Source organism: Vulpes vulpes, chromosome 14, assembly GCF_048418805.1.
Source record: "Vulpes vulpes isolate BD-2025 chromosome 14, VulVul3, whole genome shotgun sequence".
NCBI lineage: Eukaryota > Metazoa > Chordata > Mammalia > Carnivora > Canidae > Vulpes > Vulpes vulpes.
Genome location: NC_132793.1, coordinates 24,085,378 through 24,106,755, shown reverse-complemented (window position 1 = coordinate 24,106,755; position 21,378 = coordinate 24,085,378). Strand labels below are relative to the sequence as shown.

The window sequence follows — 21,378 nt, the reverse complement described above, 5'->3', positions numbered from 1 at the left end:
ATCTCAAGGTTATGAGATAGAGCCCAGTGTTGGGCTTCTTGCTGGGCATGGAGCCTGCTTAAGATTCTCTCTCCCTCCCTCTCTGCCTCACCCCTACTTTCCCTCTCTTAAAAAACAAGAGATTAAGTATCTTTTCTTTGGTCATATAACATGTTAATAACAGAGTCAGAGTTAGAAACCTCAATTTCCTACTATTGTCCATTCTTATCATTTGATGTCTTATCTTTTTAAAAACGTTAGTTCTTAGGAACATAAAGAGCTATATGGAATCCCTTGAAATAGTATGGAGAGGCAATACAGAGTCTTAAAAGGGTATACTACTCAAAATGGGTTTGGACCTCAGGACCTAGGAGAGGGGGAACAGTGTCAAAGCTGACTCTTTTTACATTCAGTTCATATTTTGGAGTAGTTTGGCCTTCCTGTAGGCAGTGGACAGTCAACACTAACCAAGTGCTGGCTGTCACTTACTGAGCTGTTCCTTCTATTCAAAGTAAGCATTTGAGGTACCTCCAAAGCAGCCTTGTCATATCTGATTATTCCCGTAGATCACCTGTGGATTGTGGATCTTATTAAAATGCTAATTCTAAAAAAAAAAAAAAAATGCTAATTCTAATACATTAGATCCGGGGAGTGTAGTGCAAGATTGTGCGCTTTTTTTTTTTTTTTAAAGATTTTATTAGCGAGAGAGAGTGCACGCGTGTAAGTGAAGGGAGGGGCAGAAGGAGAGGGAGCACAGGCAGGCAGACTCTGCACTAAGCTTGGAGCCTGATGCAGGGCTCAGTTCCACAACCCCAAGATCATGACCTTGCTAAAACCAGGCAACTGAGATAACTAGGTGCCCCAAGATTGTGCATATCTAAAAAGCTTCTATGTGTTGTCCTTGCTTCTGTTCCAAAGACTATACTTTGAGTAGAAAAGCCCTAAAGAAGCTTAAGGAACGTAGTTTGAAAATGATTTAATATGTGGTGCTACCTCTCAATTTTAATTTCTTGAATCAATTAGATTTTATTTTGTTTAGGCTTATTCTGAAGGTCCAGTAATATGAATTAATACTGTATAGAGTTTGCTGCTTACCAGGTAGTAGGTAGCAGAGTCTTAGCTGAGGCATCCTAAAACTGGTTAAACTCACTCTCTACTTTCTGATTCATGATAAGATCCCCTGGAAAAATGAATCAACTATATTTAGCTGACAGTAGTAATGATTTCAATCTGATGTTTACTGTTAGTATTTTCCCCTCTCTTTCCTTTCCTCAATTAATGTCATTGTTTTGAAGAAATAACGGCTTTTAAAAAAAGGTCTGTGGGCACCTCTGCTCTAGATCACTAATTTTCAACATTCTAAATACCATTGCTGGGATGGAGAGAAAGCATCTTGTCTCTGGGATGTAAGTGTGCTTTCTTCTGCCATAGAACAGTCAGCTCTATCCCAAAATTAAATAATATTGAGTAGAAACCAAGAAAATGATAGTGATGTTATCTGTGTTATCTGTGCTCATAATAAAATAGTGCCCTTTCAAAGACATTGGGATTTTGAGAATTTGACTCTGTTCCTACTTGTACAGGGCCTCCAAAGAACTTACTTGAAGTCCAAATCCCCCCATAGCTAATAGTTTTGAAGGATCACAAGTGTTTCTGTGCCTTTGCGCAACCCCTCACTCTATCTAGGTGGGCTCTGAGGTTATACATAAGACTTTACCTAAAGACTATGTATTTGATGAGACTGGCCAGCAATTTTAAGTTCTGGTCTTGTTTTTGTTAAATTCAAAGAGCATTTGTTTTCCCTTCCCTTTCCCTCCTCCGTATCCAGAACAAACACAAATGGATCAGATGAGCCTGAGGATACTGGGACTGGTGAAAATAGGAAGGTCAATGGAAATAATTCTCCATCACTCTCAAATGGTGGTTTTAAACCTTCTAGGCCTCCAAGACCTTCACGACCACCTCCACCTACCCCACGTAGACCAGGTGTGTATTCCAGCCATGTAATAGGGATGTGGCTGTCAGTACTATGATTGTAAATAATGTTCTATTTGGGAATTGATCCTCTGGTAAGTGTTAAGAGATCCTTTTAGGTAGGTTTTCTAGTCATATTTTTACATTTAAGATTTTAGCCAGGAATGATCTTTCTATAAGTAGACTAATGTGTGCCTTTTCCCTAAGTACCTCCAGGGGTGAAGTTATTGAGGTAAGTGTTTTACTGAAAAAGAGGGAAAAATGAGATCCATATGTGCATTATAAAAGTATAGGCAGTATAGATAAGATCACATCTTTTCAGCAGGGTTTGTAACAATGTGGACATAGCATTTCATATTGTAAAGGATCTGGTTGCTTATTCTCGTTATATCCTTTAAAAGACATTTAGTAAATGGCGAGTAACCCAACAATGCTAAATGATAGTCACATTTTGAAGCAAAAATTATACAAGTGAACATATTTCATGTAGTAAAAATGTGAACATCTGTAAGTGAATATCCATTTTTCCTGATGAGTCAGGATAGAATCTTTCATCTTTTATTATTTCCCTCTGGCAGTATGTAGACAGGCAGTATAAAAGAATTAAACCAAATATTATTAGAAAAGCAAATTCGTCATCCTACAAGTAATTTTATTAAAAGAATTTGTTTTTAATTATACAACTCCCCCTCTCCCCCTTCTTGGTAGAAAATGTATTAATATATTCCTAGTCTTTAAGATCATATACTATTTTGTCAAAATATTAGTGACCTCCCCAGGAATTGTGTCAAATGTTCTTGAATATGTAATATATACTTTATAACTATTTGTATGAATGCTATTGCTTAACAGTCAGGTCTTTTGTATTTTAACATCAGAACTTGGTCTTTGATCTGCAGGGTTTTGTAGAAAAGACAATTTTAAGGTTCTGGAAAATTACGAAATGAACTTATAATACCAAAGGATACCAGTGCTTTCCTATTCTTAAAAGTTTTTATTTCTTGTGGCATCGGGAAATCAATTCATATGTGCTTTAGGATTAAAAAGAGACATGGAGTAGATGAAACCTAAAAAGTTATTTTAAAAGTTTAATTTTCATCTGAATGTCCACATCTTAAACTTTCTATTTGTCATCTACTTTTTTATTTTTTAAAGCTAAATTCTATCTTGAATTTAGATTTCTGAGAATAAAAGATGGTTGTTTTCCACAAATCTTTTATAGCATCTGTCAATGGTTCACCATCTGCCACTTCTGAAAGTGATGGATCCAGTACAGGCTCTCTGCCACCAACAAATATAAATTCAAATACATCTGAAGGAGCAACATCTGGATTAATAATTCCTCTTACTATATCTGGAGGCTCAGGCCCTAGGCCATTAAATCCTGTACCTCAGGCTCCCCTACCACCTGGGTAAGTAACTGTTTTTAATTAATATTTGTTTGCTTTAGGCTTCTGCATATATTTAACTAGTAAGGAAAATAGTAATTCCATTCTTTAGAAAACCCATCTTTAGGGACACCTGGGTGGCTCAGTGGTTGAACATCTGCCTTTGGTTCAGGGTGTGATCCTGGATCTGGGGATTGAGTCCCACATTGGGCTCCCTGGGAGGAGCCTGCTTCTCCCTCTATGTCTCTGCTTCTCTCTGTGTGTCTCATGAATAAATAAATAAAATCTTAAAAAAAAAAAAAACCCAAAAAACAAACTACCATCTTCAAACAATGGTAACTGATCTTGAGGGTGTTGTGTCTAGAGTCAGACTAAGCAAAAAAACCTCACCACATTAAAATCAATGCCCTCCTCATTTTCAGGGCAAAGGTGGCTATTTTTTGTTTTATTTTGTTTTTAAATGGAAGGACTCTGAACCATAGAAAGTTAACCAGTGCCAAGTAATAAAAGTCACCTAATTCAGATTGTTTACTCTTTGAAGGGGGGAAAAACACTTTTTAAAATAAAATTTTTCTGTCATAGAGTCATTATAGCAAAGTAGCAATAACTTAAGGAACTAAGAAAATTAGTACTCCTCCCGTTTTAATCTCTACTAATTATTTTAAAAGTTAGTAATACTGTAATAGTTTACATACATATATACATTGTGGTATTCAGTTAATCCAGAATTTGGAATCTAATTAAACTTAATTGGCTGATAAGTTAATAAACCCTTAGGATGAAAAGAATTTTTTTTTTTAATTTTTATTTATTTATGATAGTCACACAGAGAGAGAGAGAGAGAGAGACAGAGACACAGGCAGAGGGAGAAGCAGGCTCCATGCACTGGGAGCCCGATGTGGGATTCGATCCCGGGTCTCCAGGATCGCGCCCTGGGCCAAAGACAGGCGCTAAACCGCTGCGCCACCCAGGGATCCCTGAAAAGAATTTTTTAAAAAGATTTTATTTATTCATGAGAGACGCACAGAGAGAGAGTCAGAGACACAGGCAGAGGGAGAAGCAGGCTCCCTGCAGGGACCCCAGTGTGGGACTCGATCCCGGATCCCAGGATCATGACCTGAGCCAAAGGCAGATGCCCAACTGCTGAGTCACCCAGACGTCCCTATGGTGAAAATTTTAATTGCTAAACAGATATTATTTGTCTGGGTAGTTGAGCCATTTTCCTTTTGCAAAACCTACATAGGAAGCTGAATTAGAAAATTACTAATGTAAGGGATTAGCAAACAGAAACCTGTGCTCTCTGAAGTGATGGTAGTTCTAAGCTGTGATGGTTTATGCCTGTCTTCTTCACTTTGGGAGCCTACAAAGGAGACTAGAATACCCAGTTGATTTTGTCTGTTAGACTGTGCAGAGACATACCTGATCAAATCTTAATACTTGATTTCAATTCTGGAACACAAATAGTGCTTTGCCTTTCAGTTAGCTCAATCTTTCTTCAGATTTCGTAGCAATTACAGCTTTTTTTTCCCCCACCAAGTTATGCCATGATCAGATTGAGGTAGACATAGTCTCCTACATGCATCTGCCTCAGACCTCTTTAGGAATACAGGGCATCTCTTGAGGAGATACTGCTGCAGGAGAAATCTTATTCACTCAGGATAACATTTCTTGACTTTATTCTTAAATTCTTTTGGTATCTTTTTTTTTATATATTGACATGCTTATTTGCCTCAGTTCTGTAATATGGTCATTTTAGAGAAAATAGCAAAGATAAGTGCCATACCAGTCTTTTAAATTTTGTATTTAAGTTGGGAACAGAGAGTGGACCAGCATGGGCGAGTTTACTATGTAGATCATATTGAGAAAAGAACAACGTGGGATAGACCGGAACCTCTACCTCCTGGGTAAGTATCTGAATAAGAAGAAAAAAATATTCAGAACTATAGATTATATCTGTACAAAATCTTCCCTATGTTCCTACTTTTCCTCTTCCTTTCAGTCTCTTCTGAACTTTCCACAAAGTTTTCACTTTGTGTTGTAGTAGATGCAAACTAGAAAGAAGGAGAGAATTGATTAAGCATAATGAATGACTTATTTTTATTCGTTTCTCCCCTAAAGATTCCATAGGTCTTATTTTTTCCATGTTTCCCTTTCTGTATTTTTTACCTGGCTCAAACCACAGGGTTTTACAATTAGTTTCTTCAAGAGTAATTATTGAATAAAAATTATTAAAGCCCCATCATGTATATGAAGGTAAAATCCCTATTATATTAAAAACTTTAATGTATAATAGTGAAGTCATTGCAGAATAGTTGGAGAATTAAAAGATATATAAATTAAATATGTGATGTTAAGCATTTAACATATACGTTATAGAAAATGGAAGAAAATATTTTTATTCAAGGGAAGTCAGTAGCAAACATGGGGAAATAATTAATCTTTCTGGTAATCTCAAATACACACCTAAAAGGTTACTGTTTTACTTATTAAATTAGCAGATAGTATCCAGTGTTGGTGAGATTGTAGAGAAACTTTACCACATAACTTTGCTAGTGGTAGTATAAATCAGTTACAACTCTTACAGAAAGTATATATAACTATAGTAAGGCACATGCCCTTAGTAATCCTCTCCAGGAAATTTATCCTAAAGAAGTAATTCAAAGGAAGAAAAAAAATTGATGTATTAAAGCTATTTATTATTTTACTATTTATAATGCAAGAATATTGGAAACAACCATAAACAACAAAATAGAAGCCAACAAGTTATTGTATTAATGTTCACTTAATATTGTGCACCCATCGAGGGGCACTTGGGTTGCTCAATTAAGTGGCCAACTCTTGATTTTAGCTCAGGTCATCATCTCATAGTTGTGCTTAGTGGGGAGTCTGCTTGAGAGTCTCTTTCCCACCACCCCCTCCCTGTGCACGTGTGCATGTACACTCTCTCTCAAATACATGAATCTTTAAAAAAAAAATGTTATGCACTCATTTGAAATGATAAGTAGTTGTAATTTTGTGGGAAAAGTGTTTTTTTCATGTTTGTGAAAAGCTGTATATACAATTATATCCCTTCCTATTAGGATTGCAGTAGTCAAAAGAACGTTGGAAAGAAAATGAGAACTTTTTCCTTAATTACTTTTTGATACTTATTCACTGACTATACATTACATTTTTAAAACCTGACTGAACTTGTCAGAACCTTTAAGAAATTTTTAGAAATATTCCTTTTATGTTCGCTTAGAGACCATTTAAAAATACATAAAAGAATTCAAGTAAATCAAAAGTAGTTTAAGGTAAAATCTTAAGTCAACCAGGGCCAACATAAAGTCCTATTAAGCCCATATCTGTATCACATGTAATTGTTGAATTATGTTGTTTTTGTACTGATTTAGCTGGGAACGGCGGGTTGACAACATGGGACGTATTTACTATGTTGACCATTTCACAAGAACAACAACGTGGCAGAGGCCGACACTGGAATCTGTCCGGAATTATGAACAGTGGCAGCTCCAACGTAGTCAGCTTCAAGGAGCAATGCAGCAGTTTAACCAGAGATTTATTTATGGGGTAAGCAGCCTGTTACACTATAAATTTAGTAAGTATTTGTTTTTAACCTTTTTTTGCATATGAAATGTTAAGTACTAAAAGGACAAGAGGGCACCCAGTTGTTGCTGTTGATAGATACTATGTTTAGACTTTGTCTTGAGTATTCTATGCATGTGATCTATTCTTACCTCTTTGAAAACTTCTAAAGTTCAACCTCCTTTGCTTTGTTAAGGTCAAAAATAAAAAAGAAGTTAGGACAACCTAAAATTCGTGGACAAAAGGATAGTAAACACAAACCCAAGGGATTTGAAAAGAAAACAGTTCTAAATTTTATACTGCCTAGCTTAGAATATTTGAAGGTTTGGCTCTGAGAGCACCTGTGAAGTGGTTATATAGAACTAATGACAGGGACGCCTGGGTGGCTCAGTGGTTGAGCCTCTGCCTTTGGCTCAGGGCGTGATCCCAGGGTCCAGGGATTGAGCCCTGCATCTGGCTCCCTGTGAGCAGCCTGCTTCTCCCTCTGACTACACCTTTGCCTTCTCTCTATCTATCTCTCATGAATAAATCAATAAATAAAATCTTAAAAAAAGAAAGAAAGAAAGATTATCTAATGAATTATTTGGTGCTCTAGGAGACTAAAGAAATTTGATTCCTTATATGTTTATGCTAAATATACTGTTCTGGCTTCAAAACTATATTATCTTTGGTATGCCAACATTTCCTTTCTGGAAATAGTTTAAGTTTTTACATATTTTCCTTTAGAGTAATATTGCAATAATAGCTAGTCACAAAAATATATTAATGTTTTCTTAACACAGTCTTTTTGCTAGGAATTTTATAGCCTAAATCCTAAAATATTACAGGTCTTTTCTCTGAGGAAAGGAAAATAATCCTTGGAGAGATGTGATTCTATGGGCCAAACAAGAGGGATTTGTTTGAATAATACAAAGAACTTACACAGAAGAAAACCACTCTCCAAGAGTTCAAGAAAAGCTGATCCTGTCCATTAACATCTCTTCCTCTCCTCCAACACCATTGGTATCATCCCTGTTAGAATACATTGGAGTAAATTCCTGTCCTGTCTGAACATACTCTTACCCCCTTTTCTCCATATTCCTGTTATCTCATCACCATGATAGTTTTCATTCACTGATACAAACAAATTTATCAGCAGCCTTCCCTTCAATATCTAGTTATGACTAAGATTCTTTCATATCACAATTTTTCCTGCCACCTTCTATAGGTAGCTGTCATTATATTTCTTTCCAGTGGTTTTATTTATTTATTTTTAAAGATTTTATTTATTTATTCATGAGAGACACAGAGAGGGGCAGAGACATAGGCAGAGAGAGAAGCAGGCTCCTCTCAGGGACCCTGATGTAGTACTCAATACCCAGATCCAGGATCATGCCCTGAACCAAGGCAGATGCTCAGCCGCTGAGCCACCCAGGCATCCTCGTCCCAGTGATTTTAGAAGAGAAATTAATTTATGTCTTGTCTTCCTTACCATATTCACTTTTTTTCCTATGCTGTTTTACATCTTCTTTCTTTCTAAATTATAATCACCTTTGGTATACCTGGCCAAATTTCTTCTAGGTTTTGTTTGTTTGTTTGTTTGTTTTTAAATTTCTTCTAGGTTTGAATGGCTAGCTTGCCTGTCTTCTTTAAAATTATTTTCCATATGGGTCTCCACTGGAAAGAACATGGGCTTTGGAATCAGACACATCTGGGTTTTTTTTTTTTTTTTTTAAGATTTATTTTTGTTTATTTATGATAGTCACAGAGAGAGAGAGGCAGAGACACAGGCAGAGGAAGAAGCAGGCTCCATGCACCGGGCGCCGGACGTGGGATTCGATCCCGGGTCTCCAGGATCGTGCCCTGGGCCAAACGCAGGTGCTAAACCGCTGCGCCACCCAGGGATCCCCACATCTGGGTTTGAATCCTGGGGATGCAGTTACTTTCTCTATATGACTTTGAATAAGTTACTTAACCTTATCAAGACTCAGTAACTTTATCTGTAAAAAATATATATGAAATTTCCTCAGAGGAACTCTTGAGGATTCTGTAAAATATAGTTCCTAATATGTTTGGCACATATTAGATGGATAGAAATGTTAGTTTTCTTTTTTCTTTCCTTTATATCCATATTATAAATGTGCTCTTTGTCTTACTTTTATAATACATCATCTTTTAAAACATTCTTTTTAAAGACCTATTTAGCATATTTCCAGGACACCAGCAATATATATTACTTCACTGTAAACTTTACCAATTTGATACTCAGAGTCTTTGTTTGTTTTAAGATTTTATTTATTTATTTATTCATGAGAGACACACACACAGAGAGAGGCAGAGACACAGGCAGAGGGAGAAGCAGGCTCCACACAAGGAACCCGATGCGGGACTCGATCCTAGGACCCCAGGATCATGCCCTGGGCTGAAGGCAGGCACTAAATCACTGAGCCACCCAGAGATCCCGATACCAAAGTCTTTGGAACTTTTCTCAAATTGTGGCTTTTACCTCATTGTCTGTGTTGTCCATGTTTGTTTGTTTGTTTTTTCCTTATCCAAAATAATCTGACCTTTTTATTTATTTATTTATTTTAATTTTTATTTATTTATGATAGTCACAGAGGGAGAGAGAGGCACAGAGACACAGGCAGAGGGAGAAGCAGTCTCCATGCACGGGGAGCCCAACGTGGGGTTTGATCCCGGGTCTCCAGGATCGCGCCCTGGGCCAAAGGCAGGCGCCAAACCGCTGCACCACCCAGGGATCCCTGACCTTTTTAAAAACAAATTCTTTTACTTTGCTCTTGTTATAAAACAATTTTAAATCATAACTTAGGGACACCTGGGTGGCTCAGTGGTTTGGTGCCTGCCTTCGGCCCGGGGCGTGATCCTGGAGACCCGGGATTGGGTCCTGTGTCGGGCTCCCTGCATGGAGCCTGCTTCTCCCTCTGTCTGTGTCTCTTCCTCTCTCTTTGTCTCTCATGAATAAATAAAATCTTAAAAAAAAAAAAATCATAGCTTAAATAGCCTATTTTAGTTACCCCCCCCCCTTTTTTTTAAGATTTTATTTGTTTATTCATGAGAGACACAGAGAGAGCGAGAGAGGCAGAGACACAGGCAGAGGGAGAAGCAGGCTCCATTCAGGGAGCCTGATGTGGGACTCGATCCCAGGTCTCCAGGATTAGGCCCTAGGCTGAAGGCGGCACCAAACCGCTGAGCCATCTGGGCTGCCCTATTTTAGTTATCTTTAACATAGCCAGCAATATTAACTGAATTGAATGATTTTTACTGCATAAAAAGTGGTGGGGTGGTGGCATATTGCTGGGAAGATCTGTTTCATAAAGTGGCCTTTGTTCTGGTTACAGGTCAGTAGACTCTCATACACTTAGCTTTTTTTTTTTTTTTTTTTTCTTAAGCAGGCTTCACACCCAACATTGGGCTTAAACTCATGATCTCAAGATCTGGAGTCACATGCTCTACGAACTGAGCCAGCCAAGTTCCCCTACACCCAGCATTTTTAAGCTCAGAATGTAAATGGTTGTTGTTGGAACACTGTGTAATGTTCTATAGTTTCAATGTGCATATCCCCAACTTATTTAACTAGGGGAGAGCCAGTGGGATATTCTTGGGTCTTAGAAAATTATCACAATAGTTTGTCATATGCCAAACTTTTCAGATCTGTTTCATCACCAGTATTCAAACCTTTTATACTATTTCCTCTCCTGGCCTCTCTGCTCTCACTGCTTTTCATAATTGTGTCTGTCAGGAGGAGCAAGGCCAATTGTTGAAAGATCTATCTTCCAGAAGCTGTTTAGTCAGAAATAGAGTATCTGTCATAGGGTTACCTGGGTGGCTCAGTCAGTTAAGCATCTGCCTTCAGTTCAGGTCATGATCCCCTAATCCTGGGATTGAACTCCACATCAGACTCCCTGCTCAGTAGTAAGTCTGCTTCTCCTTTTCCTTCTGTGATTTCTCACTCTCAGTCTCAGTCAAATAAATAAAAATCTTAAAAAGAAAAAAAAAGAGAGCGAGAGAATATCTGTCATATGCTTTATGTATTTATTTATTTTTTAAAAGATTTTATTTTTTTATTTTTTATTTATTTATGATAGTCACACAGAGAGAGAGGCAGAGACACAGGCAGAGGGAGAAGCAGGCTCCATGCACCAGGAGCCCGACATGGGATTCGATCCTGGGTCTCCAGGATCGCGCCCTGGGCCAAAGGCAGGCGCCAAACCGCTGCGCCACCCAGGGATCCCTGTCATATGCTTTAAAACTTTGAATCAGTTACCCAGTTTCGGTAGTAAGTGAATGACATGGAAGAAAAACCCCAGAGACAAAAGGGGGAAGTGCTATAGATTGAGAAGAGACTCAACCAAATGTAATGTGAGGACTGTTTGAATTTTGACTTGAACAAATAATCAGAGGCATTTAATTAGTGATCAGGTATTAGATGATAACATTAACAGATTCTTTGCTAGATGTGATTAATAATCTTGTAGTTATATAAGAAGATTTCCCCACATTTTAGAAAGACATGGTAAAGTATATAGGGGTGAAATGATTCTCGATTCAGCAAAGAAGAGGTAGAAAAGAAAAGAAATTTGGCAAAGTTTTGATAATTGTTAAATTCTGGTGCTGAGTATATAAGGTTCACTTTCCCATTTTATTTGTATATTTTTTCTGTTAATAAGTTTTTGTTAAAAAGGAGTTAGAATCTATTATTTACTCATTTTATCTTACTAAAGGAGAAAAGGTTTAACCAAATCTTGAGAGACCATGTATTATCTCCACTTTATTATACATTTAAACCAAAACATAGTGGTTTGGTTTATAACCATACCAAAACATAGTGACTATGACTTTTGCTTCTCTTTTTTTAATGGTTGACTCATTTTTTTCCAAATGATTTCATTTTATCTAGCCAAATTTCTCTCTCCATCAATGTGGTCATTAGAAGCAAATTTAAGAAATCTTCTTTACAAATGCAGACTTATCAACTCTTTCCAACTGGAATTGTTTCCTTTCACTCCTCTGATGGCCTTTTCTTCCTGCTCGCCCAATTCTATACCCACAGTATTTGTATATACCAGTTTTGTATGTGATTGTTTCTTTTTGAGTTAGAAACACAAGGTTGGGGACTCCTGGATGGTTCAGTGGTTGAGCATCTGCCTTCAGCTTAGGACTTGATTCCAGAGTCCTGGATCGAGTCCCAGATCTGGCTCCCTGCAGGGTGCCTGCTTCTCCCTCTGCCTATGTCTCTGCCTCTCTCTGTGTCTCTTGTGAGTAAATAAATAAAATTAAAAAAAAAAAAAAAAAGGAAAAGAAATACAAGGTAGTTCTCAGCCATCTAGTGACTCTTGAATACTGTTGTTTATAAATGACTCTTTGGGAATTTATGTATTTCTCTTAATTTACTGATTTATAGCTCAAGAAGAAAATGATCATTTGAGGGTGAGGATTATATATATATAATATTTGAATTTCAAATAATTTCAAGCATTAGTGTTTACAAAGATTGTTTTTCTCCAGAGTGTACTGGCATTTATCCATTGACTGTATGACACTTCTGTAAGATGTGAATTTGTAAGAATATGTTACATTGCACATGACCAGGGAAGACCTACCAGAACTCATAACTTTGGTTATGTTGTTCATGATTTCACTTTGTTGTTACTCTTTTTAGAATCAAGATTTGTTTACTACATCACAAAATAAAGAATTTGATCCCCTTGGTCCCCTGCCACCTGGATGGGGTAAGTCACATGATTTTGTTCATTTTAAAATCAGATACTTCTGGTCATTTTAAAAATCAAATATTATGGATGATAGCCTGCTCTTGCTTGAGGGAATACTGGGAAGTTTTTGAGGTGTGTTAGTTTAATTCAGAGTGCCAAATAAGTATTAAATTTCCCAGAAGCTCTAAGTTGACTGTCTTATTATAGTTTACTTTATTGAAATTCAAAATTATTTTACTCTTTTATTTTATTTTTTTTTAAGATTTTATTTATTTATTCATGAGAGACACAGAGAGGGAGAGAGAGGCAGAGACACAGGCAGAGGGAGAAGGAGGCTCCATGCAGGGAGCCTGACGTGGGACTTGATCCCAGGTCTCCAGGATCACGCTCTAGGCTGAAGGTGGTGCTAAATCGCTAAGCCACCTGGGCTGCCCTATTTTACTGTTTTAAAGTTTAAAAATACTTTGGTCACTTAGCAGTTAAAAAAAAAAAAAAAGGATTGTTAATACACACAATAATCTGAAAAGACCTCAAGGACATTATGCTTACTGAAAAACAGTCAGTCTTAAAAGATGTATATCCTGTGTGATTCAGTTTCTATAATATATTCAAAATGACAAAATTGGGCAGCCCAGGTGGCTCAGCGGTTTAGCGCCTGCCTTCAGCCCAGGGCCTGATCCTGGAGACCCAGGATCGAGTCCCACGTCGGGCTCCGTGCATGGAGCCTGCTTCTCCCTCTGCCTGTGTCTCTGCCTCTTTCTCTCCCTCTTTGTCTCTCATGAACAAATAAATAAAAATCTTTTTTAAAAAATGACAAAATTACTGAAATGGAAAACAAATCAGTAGTTGCCAGGAAACAGCCAGTGGTAGGTGGGTGCAAATATAGGAGGTAATGTAAGTACTTATGTAGCAGTGAAATAGTTCTGTATTTTCACCATCGTGGTGATTACACAAATCTATACATAAGGGATAAAAGTTCATAGATTATACATTCACATTAATGAATTTAGCTTAAAAATTGGCGAAAATTGAATAAAGAAAGTCTGTAGTTAACTATAATGTGCCAGTGTCACATTCCTGATTTCAATATTGTACTATGGCTATGTAAGGTTGTCACCATTAGGGGAAACTGGTGACGGGTACATGAGATTCTTTGAATGATTTTTGCAGCATCATTTAATAATTATTTCAAAATAAAAAGCTTAAATATTTCACCACATTTGTGCTTCTAAAACACTGTCCGCAGTTTGGTTGAGTTGATGTAATCTTGAAAGAACAGTAGAAGGGGAACATGCTAAAGAGTGAGAACTTTGTGCTCTACACTTGTTGCAATTGGGCAATTGTTGGGTACATTTGGTACTTTATTATTAAAATTTTATTAATAGATTTTAAGATAGCCCTACCCTACCTGTTTGTTTTTTTAATAACATTGTATAAGTCGTAGCATAATAGCAAGTTTTCAGACTTGCTGTTGGCAAACATGGCAATATAAAGGTTGTTTTGCATGGAAGCCAAAGAGTATATATAGAAAGTAGAAAATAGGGGTGCCTGGGTGGCTTAGTCAGTTGACCATCTGCCTTTGGCTGAGGTCATGATCTCAGGGTCCTGGGATCAGCAGGAGCCTGCTTCTCCCCTGCCAACCCCCCCCCCCCAATTCTGTATCTGTCTCTGTCAAATAAATAAATAAAATCTTAAAAAAAAATAGTAAAGCCAGTTAGTTCCATAACTGGCTTTGGAACTAGTTATGGAACTAGTTGAATTTTTATCTTCAAAAGTGCAGATATTTCACAACTAGGGGGTAAATTCAGAAAGTGATATTTCTAGATAGTATTGTTGGGAGGCATTGATCCCTAAGATGGATTGCTCTAGTGTTACTTTATTGAGGAATGGAGAAAAAAATTGATGTGTCAAGATCACATGAATCATATAAATGATACTAGATATAAAAGTTTGCCTTTGAGAAGCCTCATTGCCTTTCAGGTTATTTATCCTTAACACTCCTGTGAGACAAAGAGGTAAAAAAAGGTAATAGGTCATACTTGTAACAGTTACTATTATTAGCATGTAACGAAGGGAGGGCATTTGAAAGTGAATTGTGAATTTCTGTCTTTACCAAAGCCTGGCAGTGTGATAAGGAGTCTTTTGTGTTGGAGGTTCAGAGAGGAGAATGCATGGTTGGTATGAAGTACTTTAGAAAAGGGCATTTTGCCTTTATGAAGCATATTGCACCAGACCTGTCAGATTGCATTCCTACGCATGGATGGTTTTCCGAGCTTTATTTCTAGAATTGTTATATGTTTGTGTTACAGAGGGGAAATTGATGCACTGAAAGGATGTATTTGAAGGTCACATATTATTCTCTTAATTTTACTGTAGAAGAATCATTACCCAGTTAGCTTTTGTCAGTAACATAGACCTTCTCCAGAGCAGTTATAAGAAAAAATTGCCTCTTGCTCAGAGAAGCATGAATTATAGGGTATGTTGCCTTTATTCAAAAAGTTTTTCCTGCAAGCTCTGGTGCTTTCTGCATTTATTATTATCCTCATTATTAGGATCTTTCTCTTTTTCACAACGTTAGCCAACAACACTTCCCTAAAATATTCCCTCTAAAGACCCAATCCCAGCTCACCCAGGTTATCAGAATTTTGCCTTGCTTATTTTACATTCTAATGCTTAGTTTTAGGTTTCACACACCCCCTCTATTTTTTAGATTATTTATTTATTTGAGAGAGAACACAGGCAGGGGCAGAGGGAGAAGCAGACTCCCCTGCTGAGCAGGGAGCCTGATGCAGGATTTATTAATCCCAGGACCCTGGGATCACGACCTGAGCCAAAGGCAGACATTTAACCAATTGAGCCACCCAGGTGCCCTGAGGTTTCACATTTCTGAAGTTGAGATATACCCCCTTTCCTAAATGAGTTCATGATCACTCTGTTACTTAGACTAAGCACTGCTTAAGACTCTGCCTGTGAGGCACATGCCTTATTTGTGGAACCAGTGACAACACTGGCACTGTAATAGATGAAACCCTACCTGACATATCTTCATGATTGACCTAGGAAATGAAACCCCAATTTACAGCCTGTGTTTACATTCTGAAATCAACAGCATATTTTTGTGACATAATGTACATTTTATTTTTTAAATTTATTTTTAAATAGGCTCCATGACTAGTATGGAACCCAGGGTGGAGCTTGAACTCACAACCCTGAGATCCAGACGTGAGCCGAAATCAAGAGGCAGACACTTAACTGACTGAGCCAACCCAGGCACCTCCATGATATATATTTTTTAAAGATTTTTTAAACATTTATTTATTTGAGAGAGAGAGAGAGCATGAACAGGGACAGAAGCAGACTCCCCGCTGAGTGGGGAGCCTGATACATGGCTTAATCCTGGGACTCTGGGATCATGACCTGAGCCGAAGGCAGACACTTAACCTACTAAGCCACCCAGGCACCCTACCATATGTCTTTTAAATCTAGCTTCCTTACTCTTTCAGACTTTATATGCTTGGACTAGACATTACCACCTCACAAGCTTACAGTGAATAATTTTTAATACATGCAAAAAAATTTTTTTAATACATGCAAACTAAACTTTGTTTGCTATAGAACAAAGGATGCTTTTGGTTCAACAGTGTAGTCTAATAGGGCTTTCTTAGTATAGCTGGTTTTCTCCATCAAGTGTAAAGATATTTTCTCCTTTTGAGAGTTGCTATGAAAGAATGCATAGAACAGCAAGAAGCTTCTGTGTTTTACTGTTTTATTCATCTAGTCAGGAAGTGCTTTGATCTGCATTCAGGTTTGCTATTCAGTAATTTCAGCATTGTTTATCATGTGACTTTTTTCAACAAAGTAAAATCAGCTCTATAGCCACAGTATTTCCTCTCATTAAAAGCAGATGAGCTTTCAGTTTGCAAGTGCATCCACCTTTTGAAATTTTATTTTTCACAGCCTCTTCCAAGAAATCCTGATGTCAGCTGTATACTTAGAACATATATAGAAAAGAAGTTTTCTATTAAATTTATCCTGCTTCAGAAAGAGAAAATCCGTGGCCCTGAAGTCTGAACTTATAATGTGGCAGATAATCACTTAGGGTATTATTTTTAGATTCTGAAAATTACTTTAAAAATTATTTGGATACAAAAAATTATAGATTTTCTGCAAATATATTTAAAAATTTTGAATTTAACGTGACTGTCAAGAATATTAACTAACATTATTGTGTAACCAGATGTAGCACTGTGGATGCTTCTTTTGGCCTCAGAGACAAACTTAAAAGTTGATTATATTTCCTACTCAAGATGCCATGCCCAGTGAAGCCAGTGTTAATATTTATAATACGTCACAAGATGCAGAATCCCATTTATCTATTAAATGTATATTATATACACTTGGGGTTCTATTTCCATTTTAAGCCCAAGTGGTACAGAAAAAAAGTAGTTGAGATGTCAGGATGGAGTTCATGATACTCAGCAGTATATCCCTTTAACATCCCATAGTGATTTACTCGAAATCCTGGAATTAGCGCTGGAGATATAGTTACAAGTTACCAAATGCTAACATGACATAGCTATATAATTTGACTGAAGACTTGGCTGCAATAGCTTGCTTTAGAGAAAGATCCAGAGGATCTAAAGAAATGTTATTTTAAAAACTTTTCAAACCATAGGAGATAAAAAATGGCTTTATCAGCCTGGAATTAACCTTAGAATTTTGTTTGAAATTGCTAATTTTTAGAAACTATGCTTTTAAAAATGTTGGAATCCACTCTCTATTCTTCATTACTTAACTCATTTTGAGACATCTAAAAATATTCAGGTGCAGGAATTATGTTTTGATGAAGAATTGATTGGTTATGAAATAAAGAATTGAAGAGTTTAAAAACAATAGAACTTAATGTTAAAATGTAAAGGGCTCTCTGGTTATTAAAAGAGAAAATGATAATCCACATTATCTTCTCAACCTTATTGAGAAAGCTCAGGAATACAGGGGAAATTTTGTAGAATGGGAATAAGAAACCAAGGAGAATCCTCAAGCAAGAGGCAGATGGGGAAAGAAGCAGTAATTTCTTTTCTTTCTTTCTTCTTTTTTTTTTTTTTTAGAAGCAGTAATTTCAAAGGCAGTAAATTAAAGAGCTGAGCCTTCTGCACCGCCTTCCTGTAGAAAGTTACTCTAGATATTTAGGGTTTAGGAACGGAGTATATTAAGGAAGAGGATATGTTTTGAAACAGTGTCTTCTCTAGTTGTATAATGTCTAACATATAACAAAGAAACAAGTTGTATCCCTCTCCCCCATTATATTTTAAGAAATGAGGTGATAGGCTATGCAAGAAATCCCTGAATAGGGAACTAACTTTTCATCCTGTCACTCCTACTCAATTCTGAGATTTGGGGCAGATAACTTAACCTGTCCACGTTTCCCCATCTTCAAGATGAACTGAAACCATCTACTCCTGGGACTGTCAAGGATAAAATGAGGTCATGTATGAAAAGTTAAAATGTTAATTATTCTTGCTGCCTTTGGTGAGATTGAACAGAAAAAGACCTGTAGGCAGGACATTGTGAATTAAGTCTGTTTAGCTTGTATAATGTAATGATATTTTTTTAACTCTAGTAGGTATCTGAATTTAAAGGTGAAAGAATAAATCAAACTATTTAAAGTTGTGATTTAAAAGCTATAAAATCAATGCAGTGAGAAATGGCAGATTCATCACCTTTTATTTCAGTTTGTGGAAGAAGACCATGCCAACTCTAATGCTTTGCCTTTTTTTTCCTTTTTTTTTTTTTTTTAAGAGAAGAGAACAGACAGCAATGGTAGAGTATATTTTGTCAACCACAACACTCGTATTACACAATGGGAAGACCCCAGAAGTCAAGGGTAAGAAACTTCGGGTTACTAGTATATAGATAATCTCTTAAAGATTGTACTCTATTTCTGGATCAGTTATGGAAAAAATCAAGTTACAAGTTCTTTCCCGAAAGTCCTTAAACATTAGTTACTCATATACTTTAGAAAGAAAAAAATTACACTATTACTGTCTTATAATGGATGTGAATTTCTTGAGTGTAGGGAAGAAAACTCATTGATTTATACAAATATACTATATATTAAGAAATTCCTATTTAGGGCAGCCCTGGTAGCTCCGCGGTTTAGCGCCGCCTTCAGCCCAGGGTATGATCCTGGAGGCCCGGGATCGAGTCCACATCAGGTTCCCTGTATGGAGCCTACTTCTCCCTCTGCCTGTGCCTCTGCTCCTCTCTCCCTCTCCCTCTCCCTCTCTCTCTCTCTCTCTCAAAAAATAAAAAAAAAAAAAAAAAAAAAAGAAATTCCTATTTATATGAAAGTCCAGATTAGTAATTCTAAAGCAGGATTTTGTAACCTAGGATCACTGGAGAGAATTCAGGGAATATGTGACTTAGGGGGAATAAATACAGATTCAGATTTACTAACCTTTACCTGAAATTGAGTGTTTCCTTCCTTCTGTTGTGATTGTATGCTACAACCGTAGTAGATTTAGCAATGCCTAGGACTTTCCCACCAGTAGAAATTACAGGTTTTTAATATAACTTTGCACTTGTAGTTATCTCAAAATACTATTTACACATATTGCAAGAACCTGCTCATTAATACATTAATAAAGAGACACATACTATTATTCTAAGTTTGTCCCTTTTTATTGAGGTATAGTTAACATACAATAATATATTAGTTTCAGGTGTGCAACATAGTGATTTGACATTTATATACATTATGAAATTATTACCACAATTAAATCTAATTACTCTTGTCACCATACAGAATTATTACATTATTACTGACTATAGTCCCTTTGCTGTACTTTATATCCCTGTGTCTTGTTTATTTCATAACTAGAAGTTTGTATCTCAAGAAAAGTTTGTCTTTTTAATGTTTGGTAAGTGTATACTTGCTTTTCTTTTCTTAAATTATTTATTTATTTGAGAGAGAGCATGCATGAGAGCACAAGCAGCGGGAGCAGCAGAGGGAGAGAAAAGTGGGCTCCCTGCTAAGCAGGGAGCCTGATGCAGGGCCCAATCCTAGCCTCATGACTCCAAGATCATGATCTGAGCTGAAGGCAGTTGCTTAACTGACTGAGCCACCCAGGCACCCCTACTTGCTTTTCTTTGTAACATTATGTAAATTGCATTTGTATTAGTTTGCTAGAGCTACCTTAACAAAGTACCACAAATTGAGTGATTTAAACAGTAGAAATTTGTCTCATAGTTAAGGAGGCTAGAAGTCCAGAATTAAGGTGTAGGTAGGGCTTTGCTCCCTTAGAAGGCACTAGAAAGATTTGTTCCCGGCCCCTCTCCTAGCTTCTGGTAGTTTGCTTTGTGACAGTGTAACTGCAGTCTTCACATAGCATTCTTCACGTCTGCATGTCTCACTGTCCAAATTTCCCCTTTTTATAAGGACACCAGCCATATTGGATTAATGGCTCACTGTACTCCTCTATGATCTCATATTAACTAATATGTCTGCAATGACCCTATTTCCAAATAAGGTCACATTCTGAGGTATTGAGGATTAATTAGTATTTCAATATAGGAACTTGCAGGTGGACACAATTTAGCCTCTGATAAAATCTAATACTGTGCGTTTATCAGACCACCAGAGGGTTCCATTCTGCAGGGAATTTTGGCAAGTTCTAAAGTCAGAGAGCATTTTCCACAAAATGCCCTCACTCCAGACTTCAACTACAAGCTGGGAGATCCCCAAAACTGCTCTCCCTTGAGGTCAACTGACTATGAATTCAGGAGTTCCCACAACCACTTTCAGGTTTGGTAACTCACTTGAGAGACTAGAACTCACTGAAGCTTTATTATATTCACAGCTGTATTTATTATAGGGAAAGGATACGAATTACAAGCAACAGAAGGAAGAGACACAGGACAGAATGTGAGGTTCCAAATACCCAGAATTTATATGGAATAGTATGCGTGGAGTATTGCAAACGAGGAAATCTTGTTTGAATTTTTGCTCTTCAGAGTTTTTATTGGGGCTTCATCATGTACTGCCTTACATAGCTATCCTTTAGTCGCTAGTCTTTTCCCAGAGGTTGAGTTAGTATTTTCCAAGTTTCTGGTTACTCCAGGTATTGGAACTGCTGTGGGGTGTCCCAAAGCCTCCATCATAAATCACATCCTTGACTGGTGTTCAGAGTTCCCAAGCAACAAAGATACTCCTGACATGTAGGACATTCCAGAGGTCTAGAGATTACCTTCTGTTAGTGGAGGGCAGAGGCCAGACCTCTATTTTGATATGATTAACTTTTCACACATACCTTGGTTGAAAGTTCTAAGAACCTTTGTTCTAATGATATGCTTTAAATTTAAATTCTCTTTCTGCATACTAACAACTTTTTTAATGTTGTTACGGTATTTAACTTAAACATATTCAATTTCCGGTATGCCTGGGTGGCTCAGTGGTTGAGCATCTGCCTTTGGTTCAGAGTGTGATCTTAGGGTCCTGGTGTTGAGTTCTGCATCAGGCTCCCTTCGGGGAACCTGCTTCTCCTTCTGCCTATGTCTCTGCCTTTCTCTGTGTGTCTCTCATGAATAATTAATAAAATCTTTATATATATATATACATATACATATTTAATTTCCAAAAGAAGAATGAAAAATTTCAAAGGTAACATTTTAAATTGTTCTGTAAAATTCTATCTTGAAGGACAGAATAGACCATGTCACGTTTGCTACCATTTTTTTGTTCCACC

The 21,378-nt window shown here is 37.0% G+C and overlaps 1 protein-coding gene across 21 annotated transcripts in view; it reads left to right on the top strand.

Moving 5' to 3' along the window:
• ITCH (itchy E3 ubiquitin protein ligase) overlaps nt 1-21,378 on the top strand; it is a 155,233-nt gene that overhangs the window by 95,972 nt on the left and 37,883 nt on the right. For all 21 annotated transcript variants that reach the window (XM_026009865.2, XM_026009863.2, XM_072736071.1 and 18 more), the window contains 6 exons: nt 1,808-1,965; nt 3,176-3,365; nt 5,150-5,245; nt 6,734-6,908; nt 12,583-12,652; nt 18,434-18,518. In XM_026009865.2, the coding sequence (XP_025865650.1) occupies nt 1,808-1,965; nt 3,176-3,365; nt 5,150-5,245; nt 6,734-6,908; nt 12,583-12,652; nt 18,434-18,518 (774 nt within the window). The remainder of the gene's footprint in view (nt 1-1,807; nt 1,966-3,175; nt 3,366-5,149; nt 5,246-6,733; nt 6,909-12,582; nt 12,653-18,433; nt 18,519-21,378) is intronic.